Source organism: Rhineura floridana, chromosome 1, assembly GCF_030035675.1.
Source record: "Rhineura floridana isolate rRhiFlo1 chromosome 1, rRhiFlo1.hap2, whole genome shotgun sequence".
Lineage (NCBI taxonomy): Eukaryota > Metazoa > Chordata > Lepidosauria > Squamata > Rhineuridae > Rhineura > Rhineura floridana.
Window position 1 is genome coordinate 227,034,782 of NC_084480.1, and position 19,849 is coordinate 227,054,630.

Genomic DNA, 19,849 nt, shown 5'->3' on the forward strand with positions numbered 1-19,849 from the left:
CTACAACTACCACAATGCAAAGCGTCATGCCTTGCCTTGGAGCTCAAGCTACATTGTAGGAATCTCTTCCTCTCTCTTCAAGTCTGTTCAGTCCTTCCTGAAAGCTGACTTAAAGAATAGCACTCATTATTCTGCATAAAAGAATGTTAGGTTCGTGCCGCGTGCGTTGTTTAGGAATAATTATTCGCATTTCAAGTAGGTTTTGTAAAACTGAGAGAAATATCTTAAAATTGGCAGAAGCCCGTCACCAGCCGTAGGTGGGGGCTGTCATAACTAAATGCTTCTCGGTAGAAAGAAATAATACCTCCACAAAGAAAGCTAGATGTCACATAACAGCAGGATTCTAGCCTAGCCTCTTCACTGGAATACTAACTTTCTGGCCACATTCACACCATACATTTAAAGTACTATTGTGCCACTTTAAATAGTCATGGATTCCCCCAAAGAATATTGAGGATTGCAGTTGGCTAAAGGTGTGAGAGCTTTTTTAGGACACCCCTGTTAAGCTCACAGAGCTACCATTTTCAGATTCTCTTAGAAGGCTTGATTGTTAACCCACTCTGATAGCTGTAGGAAGGGCAGACTGAAGATTGGTGGGGCAGTGCCCCATTTGCCCCAATGGAGCATTCTCTATTGCTAGCAGGAGCTCCTCAGGAAACTGGCAGATATCCTTCTGGGTATCTTTTATTCAAGGGAAATAATGTAGCATAAAACTGACATCAAGACAGGTAGCAAATGGGAAAATGTAGCTTTTGAATGAAGCATTAAAGAGAGTAAATTGAAATATTTTTGGCATGGATGATTTAATCAGATCAAATGTTTTATGACAGAAAATTGTATTCTGCATAGAACTCACAGATTTTTACTTGTATTCAGTGCAGGCTATGTACTAATATTTACTGATATTATATTAATATATTAATATGACAATTAAAATGTTTAAATATATAATGTTGACAGCAATACAACAAACACATACAAACTGATTCTAGCTGAGTCAGGCATGCGTAACCCATTGTCATCAGTGATTTTTGAATTCTGCATAGTATTGCAACCTTACTTAGAAGTAAGCTGTACTGAATTCAAGGAAGGTTGAATTTCAGTATGTATACAGTACTCAAGATGATGATGATGCCAAAATGCTAATTTAAGCCTGCAAAAATATAGTCTTGTAGAATCTTAAAAGTTTCACAGATTTAATGTGGCACACACAAAACTAAATATTAGTCTTAAGGTGGAGCTACAAGATCTCTGCGTGACTGTGGTGACAGTGCAATTCTAATAATAAAGATATACACTCAAAGTCATTTCTAGGTAACTGGAAATAGGCTGCAGTAACTGGATATACCTTCTCTAGGATGCACACCTTAACATGGTGAGGTGGTTTGAGAGTGTCGAAGAAGCTGAGAGCAATGCTGTCAGGAGTCTAGATGAAGAGGCTAGACTTCTTACAGGGTCACCTAAGGCGGAATGGTCAAAGCTGAGACACCAGACTAACATGCATCCAAACTCAGAGGAAGACAATGGTAAACCACCTCTGAATACCTCTTACCACGAAACCCTATGAACAGAGTATTCAAAATGTAACATGAGATAGTGCTGGAAGATGAGACCCCAGGTCAGATGGCACTCAGCGAGCTACTGGGGAAGAACAACGGACAAGCATGAGTAGCGCTGTGACTAATGACACAGCTGGGTCAAAGCCAAAAGGAAGGCCGGAGGCTGATGCACACAAATGTGAAAGGTGAGTCTGGAGTTGTATGATGTACACAAAAGGAACATGGAATGTGGGAAGCATGAACCAGGGAAAGATAGAAATTGTCAAGCAAGAAATGGAACACATCTATATTACAATAATTGGTGTGAGTAAATTAAAATGGACGGGAATGGGACATTTTCAGTCAGGCAACTACAAAATATTTTATGCAGGATATGAAAAATTATGAAGAAATGGGGTTGCTTTAATAGTGAGAAGTGATGTAGCAAAAGCAATCAGGAGCTAGAATGCAAAGTCTGAGCTATATCAATGAGATTAAATGGGAAACGTATTAACATAACCATCATCCAAGTCTACACTCCAACAGCAAATGCAGAAAAAGAGGAATTGGATTTTACGCAGAAGTACAGGAAGAAATTGATCACACATTGAAACAAGATGTTCTGATAATCCTGGGGGACTGGAATGCAAAAGTAGGGAACAGGGAAGAACTAGAAATTGTGGGGAAATGGGGCTGAGGAGATAGAAGTGAAGCAGGAGAAAGACTTATTGAATTCTGTGAAGACAATAATTTGTTACTTGCAAACATTTTTTTGAGCAACTGGAAAGATGACTGTACATGTGGACACCACCAAATGGTCAATATAAGCATCAAATTGATTATATAATTGGAAACAGAAGATGGAGAAGTTCCATACTTTCTGCGAAAACAAGACCAGGAGTAGACTGTGGTACAGATCATGAACTGGTCATATCAAAAATCAGAGTAAAGCTAAAAAAGAACAACAAAGCAATCATAATACCAAAATACAATTTAAATAACATTGCAGAAAAATATAAAGATCAAATAAGGAACAGATTTGAGGCTTTAAACTTAGTTGATAGAGAACCAGAAGAACTATGGAGTGAAGTCAGAGACATTGCCAGGAAAGAATGCAAAAAGACAATATCTCTACTTAAAAAGAATTACCTCAGTGGATGACTGAAGAAACTCTTAAAATGGTTAAAGAAAGAAGGAAAGCAAAAGGAGATAGAAACACGGTTAGAACCCTAAGTGCAACAATACAGTGACTAGTACTTAGGGCAAAAAGAACTATTACAATAGTTATTTAATAGAAATAAAGAGGACAACAAAAAGGATAGAACGCAGTTTGGGTGTGCTTCTGGACTCAGCCTGGGCTCAGGTGGCCAGGAGTGCTTTTGCCCAGTTAAGGCTAGTACGTCAACTGCGCCCGTTCCTTGAGACGCCTGATCTGGCTATGGTGATACATGCCTTAGTTACATCCCGTTTAGATTACTGTAACGCGCTCTACATGGGGCTGCCTTTGAAGACTGTGCGGAAACTTCAACTGGTACAGCGAGCTGCAGCCAGAGTGCTAACGGGGGCTGGCTACAGGAACCATACATCTCCCATTACAACAGCTCCACTGGTTGCCAGTTTGTTTCCGGGCACAATTCAAAGTGCTGGTTTTGACCTACAAAGCCCTATACAGCCTAGGTTCAGGCTATCTGTCAGACCGTATCTTCCGATATGAACCTGCCCAGGCCTTGAGATCGTCAGCAGAAGCCCTCCTCACAGTCCCAACACCCTCACAAGCACGACAGGTGGGGACGCGAGATAAGGCTTTTTTGGTGGCCACCCCTAGGCTTTGGAACTCCCTTTCTAGGGAGGTAAGAATGGCTCCCTCCTTGCTGGCTTTTTGTCGGCAGGTGAAGACTTTTTTATTCCAATGGGCTTTTGGAACAGAAGGTGCTTAGGACAGGGCCTTTAAAGGTATGCTGTATTGTTCACGGTTTTAATTGCACTATTTTAAATTGTTTTTAAGTATTTTGAGTGTATGTTAATGTTTTAATGTTGCAAATAGTTTAAGTTTAGTTTAATGCAGATTTTTGTATGTTTTTATTATATGTATCCACTTTTATCTGTAAGCCGCCCTGAGTTCCAATTTTGGAAGAAGGGCGGGGTAAAAATAAAGATAATAATAATAATAATAATAGAACGAGAGCCCTATTCCAAAGGATGAGAGAAATTAAAGGGAAATTTAAACCAAGAGTAGGGATGTTGAATAATCAACAGGAGAACACACTGACTGACCGAGATGAAATAAAAGGAAGATGGAAGCAATAAACTGAATATAACTCAATAAAAGAGATGCAAGGATGACAGATTCATTCACGGAGGAACCGTATGATGAAGAACCAGAAATTTTAGAATGTGAGATGAAATCTATTCTTAAAATACTTAGAAGAAACAAATCACCAGGAACAGATGGCATACCAATAGAGTTGCTACAAGTTACTGAGACTGAATCTGTCCAAATTTTAACAAAAATTTGTCAGCAAATATGGAAAACTAAACAATGGTCCACAGACTGGAAGCATTCAATATACATTACAATTCCAAAGAAAGGGGATCCCAGGGAATGCAGTAATTATCGAACTATTGCCTTAATATCCCATGCAAGTAAAGTAATGCTCAAGATTCTACAACAAAGGCTCTTACCATATATGGACTGGAAATGCCAGATGTCCAAGATGGGTTTAGAAAGGGAAGAGGCATCAGAGATCATATCGCAAGCATACATTGGATAATGGAACGGACAAAGGAATTTCAGAAGAAAATCACCTTGTGCTTTATAGATTACAGCAAAGCCGTTGACTATGTAGATCGTGAAAAACGATAGAATGCTTTAAAAGAAATGGGGGTGCCACAACATCTGATTGTCTTGATGTGCAACCTGTACTCTGCACAAGAGGCTACTGCAAGGACAGAATATGGAAAAACCGATTGGTTCCGGAAAGGGTGTGTGCAGTGGCGTCACTAGGGTTGGTGTCACCCGGTGCGGTAACTCATGGTGTCACCCCATGGACCTCCTCCCGTACCAGACCATACAGAATCCTTAGTAATGTTTTTTGTACTAATGTTACTCATAAATTGTAATTCCCGTATATCACTGAATGTAACAGCACACACACACAGAGCCAGCTGTGGGATCATCACACAAACAACCTAGAACATTTTTTCCCTTTCACAAGGACATGCAAAAGATTGAACCCAGGACCTTCTGCATGCAAAGCACATGCTCAGCCTACCACTGAGATATAGGGTAGAAAAGCACTCACTGTTCTGCTGGCCTGGGGATAATTCTGGGGGCCAGTGGGAACCACAGATGTGATGGGAAGCAGGGAGAAGTCAGTGGGCAAAGAGTGCAGGTACAATGCCGAGGTGCCGTCTCAGCAAAACTGACGCCAGTCCTAGTGGGTAAGCCCCATTCAACAGGGTGGGATTTACTTCTGAGTAAACATGCACAGGATTGCAAGGTGGGGGGAGCAGCAAATCCCCCCTCCCTCAACCCCAGCTTAGCCCTTCCCTACTTTAAAGTTGACAATGAGGACACTGAACTTGTCAAGGATTATCAATACCTTGGCACAGTCATTAACCAAAACCAGAGCTTGGAAGATTACTTTTAAAAAGTAATAAATTACAGTTACAGTTACATGACCCAAAAAAGTAGTAATTACCGTATCAATTACAATTGCTCTGAAAGTAACTGATTACTTTACTTTTCCTCCAAAGTAATCACTACAATTACATTTCAGTTACTTTAAAAAAATGCCTACAAGGCGCTGGCCTTGGCTGCTGCACATCTAAGTAGCCTAAAACAACATTAAAAATAAACAAACACATACAGAGGTAGTAGAATAATTATTTTTATTCATAAGATAGCAATGGTGGTCTCACCGCTGGTAAGGGTGGTGGGGGAGGGAGGCTGAGGCCACTACTCAGATCTTTGCACATCAAACCAAGTGCAACACCCCCCCACTCAGCCAGCCAGCATAATCTCTCTCTCTTAACCACCTCCCAGACCCTGCCCTGCCACCAACTAAGGGACACTCACTCAAGCAAACATTTTCCCCTGAGATGCAAAACAGTTAAAATACTGCAAATGCAGCACAGTAGCCAGAGAGGGTGGTGGAGGCAACTTTGTGTGCCAAGTACAAACACAGTATTCTCTCTCTCTCTCTCTCTCTCTCTCTCTCTCTCTCTCTCTCTCTCTCTCTCTCTCTCTCACACACACACACACACACACACACACACACACACACACACACACACACACACACACACACAGTCATCTTTCACCTCCACAGTTCTTTATCTTCACTCTGCTGCTGCCTCCTTCTCCTCCTTTATCCATGTTCTTGACCTCCGGATCCTTTTTCCCTCCGCTCCATTCTTCACCACCACTATCTGTTTTTTTTAAAATTATTATTTTCTCCACTCCACCCCGTCTCACTCTCTGCCTCCTCCCTCGTCGCCTCCTACCCATCCACAGAGCATGAGGAATGAGCAACACTGCACAGAAGCCCAGTTTGAGGCACATGATTTTCACCCACAAATCAGAGGAGCAGAAAACTTCCCCCCCAAAGTAATGCCCAAAAATAATTCTGGAAACGTTACAATTACTCCACAAAAGTAGTAAAATTACTCCTAGTTCTATTACAATCAAAATGTAAAGGAATTACCCACTCGTTACTCAAAAAAGTAATGAATTACAAGTAATTCGTTGCTCGTAACTAGTTACTTCCAAGCTCTGACCAAAATGGAGACAATAGTCAAGAAATTAGGCTAGGACTGGGGAGGGCAGCTACTGGAGAACTCACATGCAAATATATATCACTTAACACTAAAGTCAGGATCATTCAGACCATGGTATTCCCGATCTCTATGTATGGATGTGAAAGTTGAACAGTGAAAAAAGCGGGTAGGAGAAAAATGAACTCATTTGAAATGTGGTGTTGGAGGAGAGCTTTGTGCATACCATGGACTGCGAAAAAGACAAATAATTGGGTGGTAGAACAAATTAAACCAGAACAATCACTAGAAGCTAAAATGATGAAACTGAGCTTATCATACTTTGGACACATCATGAGAAGACATGATTCATTAGAAAAGATAATAATGCTTGGAAAAACAGAAGGAAGTAGAAAAAGAGGAATGCCAAACCAGAGATGGATTGACTCCATAAAGGAAGCCACAGACCTGAACTTACAAGATCTGAACAGGGTGGTTCATGACAGATGCTGTTGGAGGTCACTGATTCATAGGGTCGCCATAAGTCATAGTCGACTTGCAGGCACGTAACAACAGCAAAATACTGTGAAATACAATCAAATGAGAGCAGAAGAGTCCCCAGCCCCTTCAAAGGGGGGAAAATGCCATTCTAAATTCCCAAGAGCAACATGTGGCACCCAGGCAGCAAGATACACTGCCCCTGCCGTGGGAAGCTCTCCTAGGCCATGATGAACCTCGACACCCTTCCTGGGCCTGCCGTGGAGAAGGTTAAGGAAGGGGAGGCAGCATCCCTCTTTCTTGTCTTCCCCCAGGCAGGCAGGCAGGCCTCGGATGCCCTCCATGCTACACCAGCTCTGCCGCCCAGAGCCCTGCGTTCCCACTCCTCCTCACCCGTCTCTCCCTTGGCTCAGCAGCGGCGGTGGTGGCGGCCCTACCTGGGGGACCCTGTTGCGGCCGCTCCCGGCCAGCAGTGCCCACAGCATGAGGGGTGAAGTGGGGCGTCCTTTCCGGAGCAGGGGAACTGGCTCCGGGGCTAAGGAGGAGCGGGCCCGGCCTGGCCTGGCCCGGCCTCCACCGCTACCACCTCTTCGTGGCTCCTGCTGAGGCTGCCAGGCCATTTGGGCGCCGTCTCCTAGCAACCACGCCTGGCCCCGCCCACTCCCAAGACGGCACCCAACCGGCCTGGCAGCCTCAGCAGGAGCCGCGAAGAGGCGGTGGTGGTGGAGGCCAGGCCAGGCCAGGCTGGGTGGGCTCCTCCTTAGCCCCAGACTGCCCCTGGGCTCCCGGAGCTGGAACGCCGACAAGTTAAGCGGCTTGGGTTGGGGAGGAATCGGCCGCTCGGCTGACCCGCTTCCCGGTGCCTAGGGGCGGGGCGGCTCTGGGTGTCACCCCTCTCTTGGTGTCACCCGGGTGCGGGCCGCACCGCCCGCACCCCTATAGTGACGCCCCTGGGTGTGAGACAGGGGTGTATTTTATCACCCTATTTAATCTATATGCAGAACATATCATACAGAAAGCGGGATTGGACCAAGATGAAGGAGGTGTGAAAATTGGAGGGAGAAATATTAATAATTTAAGATATGCAGACAATACCATACTACCAGCAGAAACCAGTAATGATTTGAAATGAATGCTGATGAAAGTTAACGAGGAAAGCACAAAAGCAGGACTACATCTGAATGTCAAGAAGACTAGACAACAGAAGATTTATGTAACTGGGGAGGACAGCTATGAGAGAACTAGAAAAGGTCCTCAAATGCAAAGATGTACCGCAGACCTAAAGTCAGAATCATTCAGACCATGGTATTCCCAATCTCGATGTATGGATGTGAAAGTTGGACAGTGAAAAAAGTGGATAAGAGACAAATACTCATTTGAAATGTCCTGGAGGAGAGCTTTGCAGATACCATGGAGCACGAAAAAGACAAATAATTGGGTGTTAGAACAAATCAAACCAGAACTATCACTAGAAGCTAAAATGATGAAACTGAGGTTATACTTTGGATACATAATGAGAAGACATGATTCACTAGAAAAGGCAATAATGCTGGGAAAAACAGTAGAAAAAGAGGAAGGCCAAACAAGAGATAGATTGATTCCAAAGGAAGCCACGGACATGAACTTACAAGATCGGAACAGGGTGGTTTATAAGAGATGCTATTGGAGGTCGCTGATTCATAGGGATGGCGTAAGCCGAAATCGACTTGAACGCACATAAAAACAACTGGAAATAGCCTGCAGTCAGTGGGTCTTACTCTTGAGTGTATAGAATTGTACTGTAAGGATGTAATCTTATGCAAGTTTACTCAGAAGTAACTACACGCTTTTCTGGAAGTAAGCCCCATTTGAACACAATGAAACTTACTTCCCGACGTTCAGTTTGTTGTTCATGCACAGGGCTGCAGCTTCCGTGCGTGTACCTGGGTGTAAGTTCCATTAAAGTAGAACTTACTTCTGAGAAAACATGCACAGGGGATTGAGTTATAACAGCATTACTCTTGCGGAGAACTCTTTCTGCGTCTTGTTACAAGGATAAAACGTAAAACAAAGCGACAAGCCCCTTGGCTTTCCAAGTCCCCGCCCTTCTTTATTTTTACAAGAGATGACCCATCTCTACGCGCGTCCGTTTCCTCACAACCCGCCCCTCAGCAACAGTTCAGGAACGAAGAGCGGGAAGAAAAATGCCTCTAGACCAAGAGCGCCGGTGGAAGAGTTAATCTTCGGACTACTTTTTTCATTTTATTTTACGTCGCCTTTTTCCCCAGCGTTGTGTGGCCGGTCGCGAAGTAAACTCGGATGAGTAATCACTATGGCGACAGGACGCGGTTGGATTCTGAAACAGCACAGCTTAGGGATTTTCCGCCCGTTAGCGACTGCTGGTTCCTCCAGCGCCAAGTCGCTGCCAGCATTCCTAGTTATTCCTCCCGTCGAAGAGAATTTGACCGTGGCTGGCTGTTCCATTCGGGACAGGTAACAAAACGCTCGCTGCGGCTGCTGCGGGGGGATCAGCGTGCATCGCGGTCGGTCCGTTCTTCTCTATCTCTCCGCCCTATTATAGCGAGAGCGGTTCTGGCCTAAGCTGCTGGTAGTACCCCGTACTCTTCGAGTATCCTCGTTTGCTTTTTTGTCTGCCAGCTCTTTCTCTATCAGTGATCTTGTGCTTTCAGTAGAAATTGAGAAACTACCCCCCTTTGCGCAGTCGTGTGTATGATTACTCAGAAGTTAAGTTCCACTCTGTTCAATGAGACTTACTCCCAGGTAATGTGTATAGGACTGCACCTTCAATCGTAATGTCACCAGAAAGGGCTATGTGTATTTCACTTACTTAGTTTATACTTGATATGCACCCCTTTATGTGTTGTATTTTAGCTGGTTAGTGCTGCTGTTGTATTATTATTAAATATGGTTCCATTTTTGGTTTAATATTAGCATAAAACAGCCCAAATTCAAGCCACAGTGAAAGAAATGGTTGAATAGAAAAATGTATTCACTTGGCACTGAAAAAACCCCATAGGTTTTCTATTGGTATTTAATATTTGTATCTTGACCTTATTCTACCTTGAACTTAAAATTTGAATGAAAAGGCATGGTAATAATATTTTAAATTAATAAAAATAAATTAAGAACAGAGTAGTATTACCAGGGAAAAAAAATAAAGTGTTAACGCCCTTAACTGCCCATGGGGCTGTTCCTTGGCTCAGACTTCATTCTAAGACACCATCTTGTTATTCTAGTGATATTTGCCAATATTCTGGAACCACATAGTAAGTAGCTCAGGACAGTTGTAAGTCAACTCTTTCCCCCCATCTCTTTCTTTAAGCCTTAACAGCCAATGGGTGTTTCCCAGTTTTCAGTCAAGTGAATTGAGATTTCCGAATGAATGCATATTATGAAACTTAAATGTTGCATAGATTGTGGACAAATACCTGTAGCCCAGGTTGGGCACTTGTTTTATAAATTTCTTATTAGTACTGTTTTATTCTGTGTTAGATAATCTGTTGACATTATTTATTTCCAGAACAATAACAAATGAAAATGAATGTATGTAAATAGGAGCAAGGTTTCTTCCCTTCCCAGGCAACCTTAGCCAGATAACTGTTTTTAACTGCAAGAAGCACATAATCATTTGTGTGTTTTTGTGGGGTATGGCTGTGGTATTGTTGAAAAATCAACAACATTATATAACTTGTCTGTCTCTGGTATTAACAATTTAATCCACAGCATGTATAAACTGAAGTAAATCCCGTTGAGTTCAATACGACTAACTCCCTAATATGTATATGTAGGATTAAAAGCTAACAGTATAATCCTATGTGTATTCATTCAGAAGCAAGGTGGCTCAATCCTTTGAAAGCATCACAAACCTTGGGCTGTAATCCTATGCACACTTGCTTGGGAGTAAGTCCCATTTAACTCGGTGGAATTGAGCTCGAAACTGCTTACACCAGAGCAAGAATATGAAAAACTAACAGTAGAACAAACTTTAAGTTGACTGTAAACAGGCAGAAAGTATAATTAACCAGTAGGATTTAATTCCTAGTTAATATACGTAGGTGTGCAATCTTGTGAACAATTGGACTTATTCTGTATGGGTTATATTCAATACTCTTGAGTAGACTCATTGAAACTAATTGTTGTTATGTGCCTCCAAGTCAACTACGACTTACGGCGACCCTATGAATCAGTGACCTCCAAGAGCATCTGTCATGAACCACCCTGTTCAGATCTTGTAAGTTCAGGTCTGTGGCTTCCTTTATGGAAGCAATCCATCTCTTGTTTGGCCTTCCTCTTTCTACTCCCTTCTGTTTTTCCAAGCATTATTATCTTTTCTAATGAATCATGTCTTCTCATGATGTGTCCAAAGTATGATAAGCTCAGTTTCATCATTTTAGCTTCTAGTGATAGTTCTGGTTTGATTTGTTCTAACACCCAGTTATTTGTCTTTTTTTGCAGTCCATGGTATCCGCAAAGCTCTTTTCCAACACCACATTTCAAATGCATTGATTTTTCTCTTATCCACTTTTTTCACTGTCCAACTTTCACATCCATACATAGAGATCGGAAATACCATGGTCTGAATGATCCTGACTTTAGTGTTCAGTGATACATCTTTACATTTGAGAACTTTTTCTAGTTCTCACAGCTGCCCTCCCCAGTCCTAGCCTTCTTCTGATTTCTTGACTATTGTCTCCATTTTGTGCCAAGATATTTATAATCCTTGACAAGTTCAATGTCCTCATTGTCAGCTGTAAAGTTACATAAATCTTCTGTTGTCATTACTTTAGTCTTTTTGACGTTCAGCTGTAGTCCTGTTTTTGTGCTTTCCTCTTTAACTTTCATCAGCATTCGTTTCAAATCATGACTGGTTTCTGCTAGTAGTATGGTATCGTCTGCATATCTTAAATTATTGATATTTCTCCCTCCAATTTTCACACCTCATTCTTCTTGGTCCAATCCTGCTTTCCGTATGATATGTTCTGCGTATAGATTAAATAAATAGGGTGATAAAATACACCCCTGTCTCACACCCTTTTCGATGGGGAACCAATCGGTTTCTCCATATTCTGTCCTTACAGTAGCCTCTTGTGCAGAGTATAGGTTGTGCATCAGGACAATCAGATGCTGTGGCACCCCCTTTTCTTTTAAAGCAATCCATAGTTTTTCGTGATCTACACAGTCAAAGGCTTTGCTGTCATCTATAAAGCACAGGGTGATTTTCTTCTGAAATTCCTTGGTCCATTCCATTATCCAACGTATGTTTGCGATATGATCTCTGGTACCTCTTCCCTTTCTAAATCATAAGAACGTAAGAAGAGCCTGCTGGATCAGGCCAGTGGCCCATCTAGTCCAGCATCCTGTTCTCACAGTGGCCAACCAGGTGCCTGGGGGAAGCCCGCAAGCAGGACCCGAGTGCAAGAACACTCTCCCCTCCTGAGGCTTCCAGCAACTGGTTTTCAAATCCAGCTTGGCATGACTAATTTAGGCCCATTAATTTATATATCATGCAGTTTTGAAAGGTTCAGCCTGCCATCTTGATTCAAAATGGTGTCCAATTGTATCCAAATGTGGGGTCATCTAGACCATACCAAAAATCCATGCTTTCCTGATTGGAATTGTCCACTGGTAGTCTAAACATGTTTGCTTTGCATTTTCTTCGTACTCAACTCAAACCTTTTCCTCGTAGACTTGCCCTTTTTTGTTTACAAACTTCTCCTCCCTCCTTCTCATCTTGTTGTGTTGCTGATTGGGTCAGATCAGACGGGAGAGGTGAGGGAGCCAATGGGAAACTAACAGAAGCAGTAGATGTGGAAGGAGGTTAAACTGAGTCAAAGCAACTGGCATCTCTCCTCAGCAACTGTTTGTAATTGCTGTTTCTCTCCTTTTCAGTTTATAGATAGTATTGGAAACTCTGAATTAAGGAAGGGAAAGTGCGGGAAGACAGTGATTGGAGGAGAACATAAATGGAGGCACAAGGGGCTTACATTACAGATTATATGAATGTATGGATGTGCCCATAGACGAAACCTATTCCTTGATCTAGGGAACCATCATGCAAAATTTGGTTAGGATGTCTTAAGACAGGCGTTGCCAATCTTTTGGAACAGAAGGCACATTTCAAATTTTGAGAAACACCAGTCAGAAAATGACTGCCATAGGGGTGTGGCATAACAGAAAATTAGAGTAGTCATGGTGAAGCTTTTCCTACAATTGTATTTCGATACTAGAAAAGGCTTGACCTATTGAATTTCTGCCTTCTACACAGCTGTTAAAGGCACAAGAACCCTGGTTTTCCCCAATGCCAACCCTAAAGCAAAGCCTAGACTGTCATCCTGTACCCACTTACCTAGGAGTAAGTCTCATTAAACACAAAGTGATTTACTTCTCAGTAGACATGTATACGATCATACTGTTATTTAAGTATACTGTGAGCCTTAATGAATGCCTGGACATTAAATCCTGCAAAACAGAAGACTTGCCTAAGCCTCTTTGCAAAGTTTTCACATTTTTCTTTTGTGGGGAGAGGGATTTTTTTAACTTCCACCCATGTTTATTGTGTACTAGTGTTTGCAGAAAATAAGTTCTAGGCATTACCTGATCTCGGGCAAACCCCCAGCACAGGAAAGATGCATCCGGGTTGCTAGGAAGGGCAAACTGGAGATTCCAAGGACTAGAAAAAAGACAGAAGCAAGAAAAGTGCACTAAAAGGGAAGGCAAAACAGCAGCTCTTTAGGACTCCAGGGATTTCTATTGCCTGGTGTCCCAAGAACAGACTTATTAATTACAGTTCTAACTTCACTCATTAGCTAATAACACTTACAGGCAGGAACAGCCAGTAAATTGCTCATTTCATGTACAGTAGGGCCCTGCTCATATGGCAGGTTCCGTTCTGGACTGCTGCCACAAAGTGAAATCCGCCGTAAAGCGGAACGCATTGATCAGCATTGTCTAAAATGGCACCTGATGCCCGAAAAATGCCATAAAAGTGGAACAAGCGCCATAGGAGTGGGGCCTTTCTGCAATTGGCAACCGCTGTATTGGTGGAATGCCGCAAAGCGCGACCCTACTGTAAATTGTTTAGAAGGGTACCTACACGTTTTGCTTCATTACTTTCTTTCTTGGAGGGCTAAAAACGTACTTTTTTCAAAATGAAAGTTCAGGTTCTGGGCTACCTGCTGGAGGCAGTCATGGGTGACAGGTTGGCAATCCCCATCTCGAGATGTCCACGTGCATAGGGAATAGACAAACTTTCCAGAATATATAGTAGAGTGGGATGGCTGCTGTAGATGGCCTAAAACGTTTGGACAAACTATAGTAATGCACTCTTGTAGTTTGTGTCATCTCTGCTTTATAGATTTCTTGAGTTGATGATATATTGCAGGGATGGGGAACCTTTTCCAGCCTGAGGCATCTATCTCCTTGTGGACAGGGTTCTGAGGACTGCATGCCGGTGATGAGGGTGGTCAGAAGTAAAAGTGGGTGGAGCAACTGATGTGATTCTTACCTTTGTATAGTATGCTATGTTCTAGCTATGCAAAAGTCAGAGTGCTCTCTCTCTCTCTCTGTCTCTCTCATGTGTATATATACACACACACACACATATCTTGCCATTGAGGCAGGCAAGAGGCGTCATCACAGTTCAAGGATGCATTCCTGCCTGGCCAGATTACTCAAGGAGGGCGTGAAGTAGGGCTGGTGAGAAATGTGGTCTGGGGCCAGACAGAGAGGTCTGGAGGGTCATATTTGGTACCCAGGCCTGAAGTTCCCCACTCCTGATGTATTTTTTCCCCCCTAGTGTTATGTCAGAACACTCAGCTGTTGCAGCTATGCAACTCAAAAAGATTGACACTCGCAGGCAATGTAGGAAATCTACCATCAAATCAAATTCTACAGTCAATTTTGACAGGTAACATATTTTGATGCTTTACAGTAAAATCTGACTCCATGCTTACTGCATATGTAAGTCCCAATGAGTTCTGTGTTGCTTATTCTCTACCTGCTATTCTCTATCTATAGAGTCCAGCAAATATGTTTAGAATTGTGGCTTTATGTTACTGTTCTTTAAAAAGAGCATTTATCTTTTAAATATTTGCTGGACATTATGATTTCAAGAACTTGTTTAACTGAAAACATTATTTGCTGTCTTTGTGTGTTTCTATAGATTCATTCATATGACTGAAGGTCAAGCTGAATTCTTTGGGTGATTGTACATTAAAAATGCTAAATTAATCTGAACAGCTCATGTGTAATATAGTTTCTAAAAATAAATTGCACACTTTCAGATCATCCAGGAGTGTAGTACCACTTCAAATGTGATTGCAGAAATGTGGAGGCTGCTGAGAAACCTATATGTATGGCAGAGGCTCTATGTAGTAGTCGTATTATATGTAGGTGGCAATGCAGATTTGCCATCCTGTGTACAGTAGGGCCAGCATTTCATGATGCTGGCAACTGAGCCCTATTTAGGTAGTCTAATCAGTCACATTATGAGGGAGAATGGAGATGAGCATTCCTGTCGTCCTCCATGAGTTGGAGGGATAACTTCTGAAGTGAGAAGCCTTTTCGACTTGCATAGGTTTTGTGTGCGATTTAGAACCCTGATCTTCTCAGATGGGGAGCCTACATTAATAGAGCGGGCTTCCGGCTGTGTACATTTGCCTACAACTTTAGGAGGCTGACAGGGATAGTGACCAGGGAGTCGGAACTAGTGTACTTGTCCCCATTCTTTCTCACATTATTGTAATTGCATGGAGGATTAGAATGCCTGAAAATGGTTCTTTCTTGCGCTGACACAGACGGTTCATGCAACAGGGCTTCCATGTGGTGAGCTGCCTATATACGATATAACAACTTGCTGGAACTCTGGCATACATCTTAGAGGAAGCAATAGTGATACTACATCTGTTTTATCAATAAAATAAATTATAATGCTTAAATAATTAACTGGAACCGTAGAGCAAAACATCCCAACTTCCTTTTTGTAGCTGATTATACCTAAAAGTTATATACAGTAGGGCCCCACTCATATGGTGGGTTACGTTCTGGACCCCTGCTGAAAAGCGAAAACCGCTGAAAAGTGGAACTCATTGAATAGAATGGTGTGTGATGCCTGAAAACCACCGTAAAAGCGGAACAAGCGCTGTATGAGTGGGGCTTTAGTCTAATTGCATCTAATTGAGACCCCCGCATTAGCGAAGCGCCGTAAAGTGGGGCCCTACTGTGTCAAGGTTTGATTAGTACCTGGCAAAGATGCATGTTGTGACTTGGTTTCATGCATAAATAAGAGAGAGACTATGCAAATTGTCAACTGTACAAATTATTAACCTTTTCTGAAGGAATGCATTTAACAGAACTGTGGAGTTTTAAAAAATAAATAGTTTATTGTAAAAATTTTCAAGTACGTGAAGTAAGGGGACATAATGTTCAACATTAAACAAGGCAATTTCAACACAATTAGAAAAGAAATAAGTATAATAACAATAATAAATGGAGGGGTGTGACGGTCTTCCCTGGCTCTCCCTGTCAGGTTCCTACCTGCTCGTGGTTACTGCCTGTCACTAGGCACCACCAGGGACTCCACCAGTCCGGACTGTCCTTTATATGGTTTCTCACTCCGCTCTAGCACAGATCTCAACAGATCCCCCTGCTAGGCAGCACCACCAGTCACGTCCTATAACCAGTATTCCCAGAGACTCTGCCTGAGTCTCTCTATCAGGTTACCTCTGTGACTGCGTGCTCAAGCTGTCCCAATCCCTTTGTATCAATGCTGATAATTCTGGTTTGCTCTGAATACTTGTGGTGTTAAATTTCCCTTCACCGCTGCCACCAATTGTTACAGTTCAGCCTTGGTATTTACCTTACCCTCCCTTCTGGTCTGTGAAACCCCAGCCAAGGATCAGGCCTTTGGTAAACCAAATATAGTATTTATTAAATAACAAAGATAACAAGATTACTTTAAAAGGCACTTAAGCATATGGTTACATCTATTCCTGAGGTACTGGTCTTAGTATTAATCCGAACTCCACCCTCTCCTCACATCCACCAACTCTCCACACAAACTCCTCTCAAAATCCACCAAAACAACCCACTAACATCCACCCAGATTTACCTGACATCCTTCCATTTATACTGTCAGCCATTTTAAACATTCAGCCAATCATCCAGCATTCTACTGCCCATTCACTCCACCTTCCTCTTTCATTCCACTTACCATGTATCTCCTATACAAACAGCACTTACCATATTTACACTAATACAGGATCATCACAAGGGGTAGGTGGGAAAGGGGAAAGGGAAGAAGGGAAAAGGGAGGGAGGATAGGAAGAAGGGAAAGAGAAAGGAGGGAAGGAAAAAAGAGAGGAAAGGGGGAAAGGTGAGAGCGCAGGACAGAAGAGAGATTAGAGAGTGAGGAGAGATCAGAATAAGGTGTTGCTAAGGAAGGGGAGGGATTTGTGAACAACATTCATATTTCAATATATCACTATTTGACATATATGCATAACATTTAAATGACAATAAGAAGAGGTAACAAAACTGTGGAGCTGAACTTTGAAAAAGACTGTAAGTAGGTGTTGCAGTATGGGGATATTACACCAGCATTATAATGTCTTTGTTAGTGGTTTGCCACAAGTAACTAAGCATGAAAACTCCTGAATAAAATTCTGGTGAGCTTGGCAGGATCTTCTGTGTGGGCAAATTTCCTTTTAAACACTTACTGAAACAATGTTGATGTTCAAGATTTACAGTTAACTATTTGTAGCTGATGTGCACATTGCCATGTTGGTTTGGATGAGGTTTAGAGCATAATCCACTAAGCCTTTCCACCCTTGAAATGAATGAGAGATGTATCCAGTACATTAGTGTATTTGTGCATTTCTACAGAACTTACATAGGAGAATTTGCCAGAGGATTGTGTCCTAAATTACATTCATCTTCTCCAAGTTATGGGTGGAATTCAACCAAAACGTTGTGCTAGTGCAAGGGCTAGCACAAGTGCAATGGGATTTCCCTCCATTTTCTCCCACCATGTCTTCCCTGCACTGTCCCCAAATCTGGAACGCCCAGAACAGATGTAGGGGGCACATGGGGGAGAGGAGACGGGGAGATTGTTCTGTTTAGTGCAGTGATCTGCTTAGTGCACTGTTGAATACAACCCTATGTTTTCATGTGAAGATGGGCTTCTGCAGGTAATTCCTGCTTTTGTTTCATTCACAAAGACAGATTTTTGCACTCCAGATTTATGAAGTTGTAATATACAACTTTAATTTTATCTATGGATGGAGTGGATTTTCTTCCCATACATACTGCTCTTTGTTTCTTCTGTTCAAATAAGCGCATCACCTTTTCATCTTCATCTTCCAGCCTGCCATCAGAGATACTACTGAAGATACTCTCCTATCTGGATGCCGAGTCCCTGCTGTGTACTGGCTGTGTGAATAAAAGTTTTTATCAGCTGTCCAATGACAAGTAAGTGATAGCAAGATGACAGTGTTTTTAATGTGAAAGTAGTCATTGTACTCTAATTTATATAAGCTTTTTATGTTTTATCATTTGGGGAAAAGCAAATAAACACCTTATTTATTTTTCTCAGTGTTAACGCAGTTTGAAAGAACTTAATTGGATAGTGTTGTTAACCTATATGGCACTTTAAATCAGTGCGAATGTGATCTGCCCCATTTTGAGGAACAAAGTGAGTGTTGCTATGCTTCACCTCTGCCTCATTTCTTGTTTTGAGAACTGTTATGGTAGAAATATGGAATAAATATTGTAACTAAACTATACATGTATATGCTTACAATGTTCTGTAGTTTATGCATATTCGGTACTCCCCTTTCCCATGGCAACTTAGACATTTTTACTGGCCTTGTGGACATGGTTTGAAAAAGGATTAAAAATAATAACCGAATAAAAGAATAACATTAAATAAGTACACAAGTGTATGCCAGTATAACCTTTGTTAGGTCTACAAATGTTTAGCTGCTTTTTCGGCACTAACTTCCCCCTCACTGCACCAGCAAAAATGCCTGGTTAATTCTTGGCTGTGGGTTATATAGGCAGGTGATATTTAATAGGGACGATGTATGTGCCATTTGTATCTCACTGGCTCCCAAGTAGTTCTGGGCACAATTCAGTATAAACCTCCCTATGCACTTGGGCCTTTTAACAGGCCCTGCTCTGAGGGCAGCATTCTTTGAAGTTAAGTTGGCTAGTGGAAGATATAGGCATTCTCTATGGTGTGACTTGTTTTGAAACTGCTTGGGGTTTTTAGTTCAGTTTTATGTTTTAGATGGTCACTTGAGACCTTAATCTAAGGAATCCTGAATAATCCATAAATAATTTGTAGTCATTTATGCTCTTCTAAAACTGATTGTATTTGTTAGTTTTTCTAATTGTAGACTGTCCTGAGACTTTTGAAGGATGGGGGGATAGAATTGAGTGATCAAATAAGTAATGTGGTATGTGTATCCTCCAATAGTCCGTTTCAGTGTATAAATAGTAATAGAGAATGACATAAAACTAAATAGTGAGTCCTAATTAACAGAACTTGTAGCAGTTTAGCTTCATTAAAGTCAGTCAAAGTGTTGCCATAGGCTTCATTAGAAGATGGATCCTACCCCCATTTTTAAATCAAAATTTAGGCATTCTGTTGAATGATGACTTAAACATTATCTCAGAATCACATGCTTTTTAATGCATTCAAGTACTAGGGAATGGTTTGCACTTACAGTTGTTACAGTTCTTTAAAGATCTCAACTATTGTTATGCTTTTTGTGTATATGTGTTTTCTTCTAGTACAATCTGGTTAAAAATATATTCCAAGTCTTTTCTCCCTAAAATAAAAAAATGGAGGGCTGAATCTGCCCAGGAATCGTCTGTTTCTCTGAATCTCCCAGAGCTGTTAGATAGGGAGTCGGGATATTGGAAGAAAGAGTACATCCTGAAAAAAATAGCAGTTGGTAAAGCTGATGTGATTCAGGTTCTGAAGCCAATAAATACCTGTACTGGCCTTCCACTAAAAACCAAAGAAGCTATCAAGTGAGCAATTCTATAAAATGTAT

At 41.8% G+C, this 19,849-nt stretch overlaps 1 protein-coding gene across 4 annotated transcripts in view; it reads left to right on the forward strand.

Annotated features, from left to right (window-relative positions):
- The first annotated feature begins 1,108 nt into the window (after positions 1 to 1,108).
- FBXO15 (F-box protein 15) overlaps positions 1,109 to 19,849 on the forward strand; it is a 34,226-nt gene continuing 15,485 nt past the window's right edge. Inside the window, exons 1-4 of one of the 4 annotated variants that reach the window (XM_061594550.1) lie at positions 8,784 to 9,263; positions 14,587 to 14,697; positions 18,153 to 18,257; positions 19,584 to 19,826. In XM_061594550.1, the coding sequence (XP_061450534.1) occupies positions 9,103 to 9,263; positions 14,587 to 14,697; positions 18,153 to 18,257; positions 19,584 to 19,826 (620 nt within the window). In that variant the 5' untranslated portion in view covers positions 8,784 to 9,102. Of the gene's footprint in view, positions 1,745 to 8,783; positions 9,264 to 9,362; positions 9,552 to 14,586; positions 14,698 to 18,152; positions 18,258 to 19,583; positions 19,827 to 19,849 lie in introns of those variants that run through there. The other 3 variants (XM_061594569.1, XM_061594578.1, XM_061594559.1) reach the window with 3 other exon arrangements.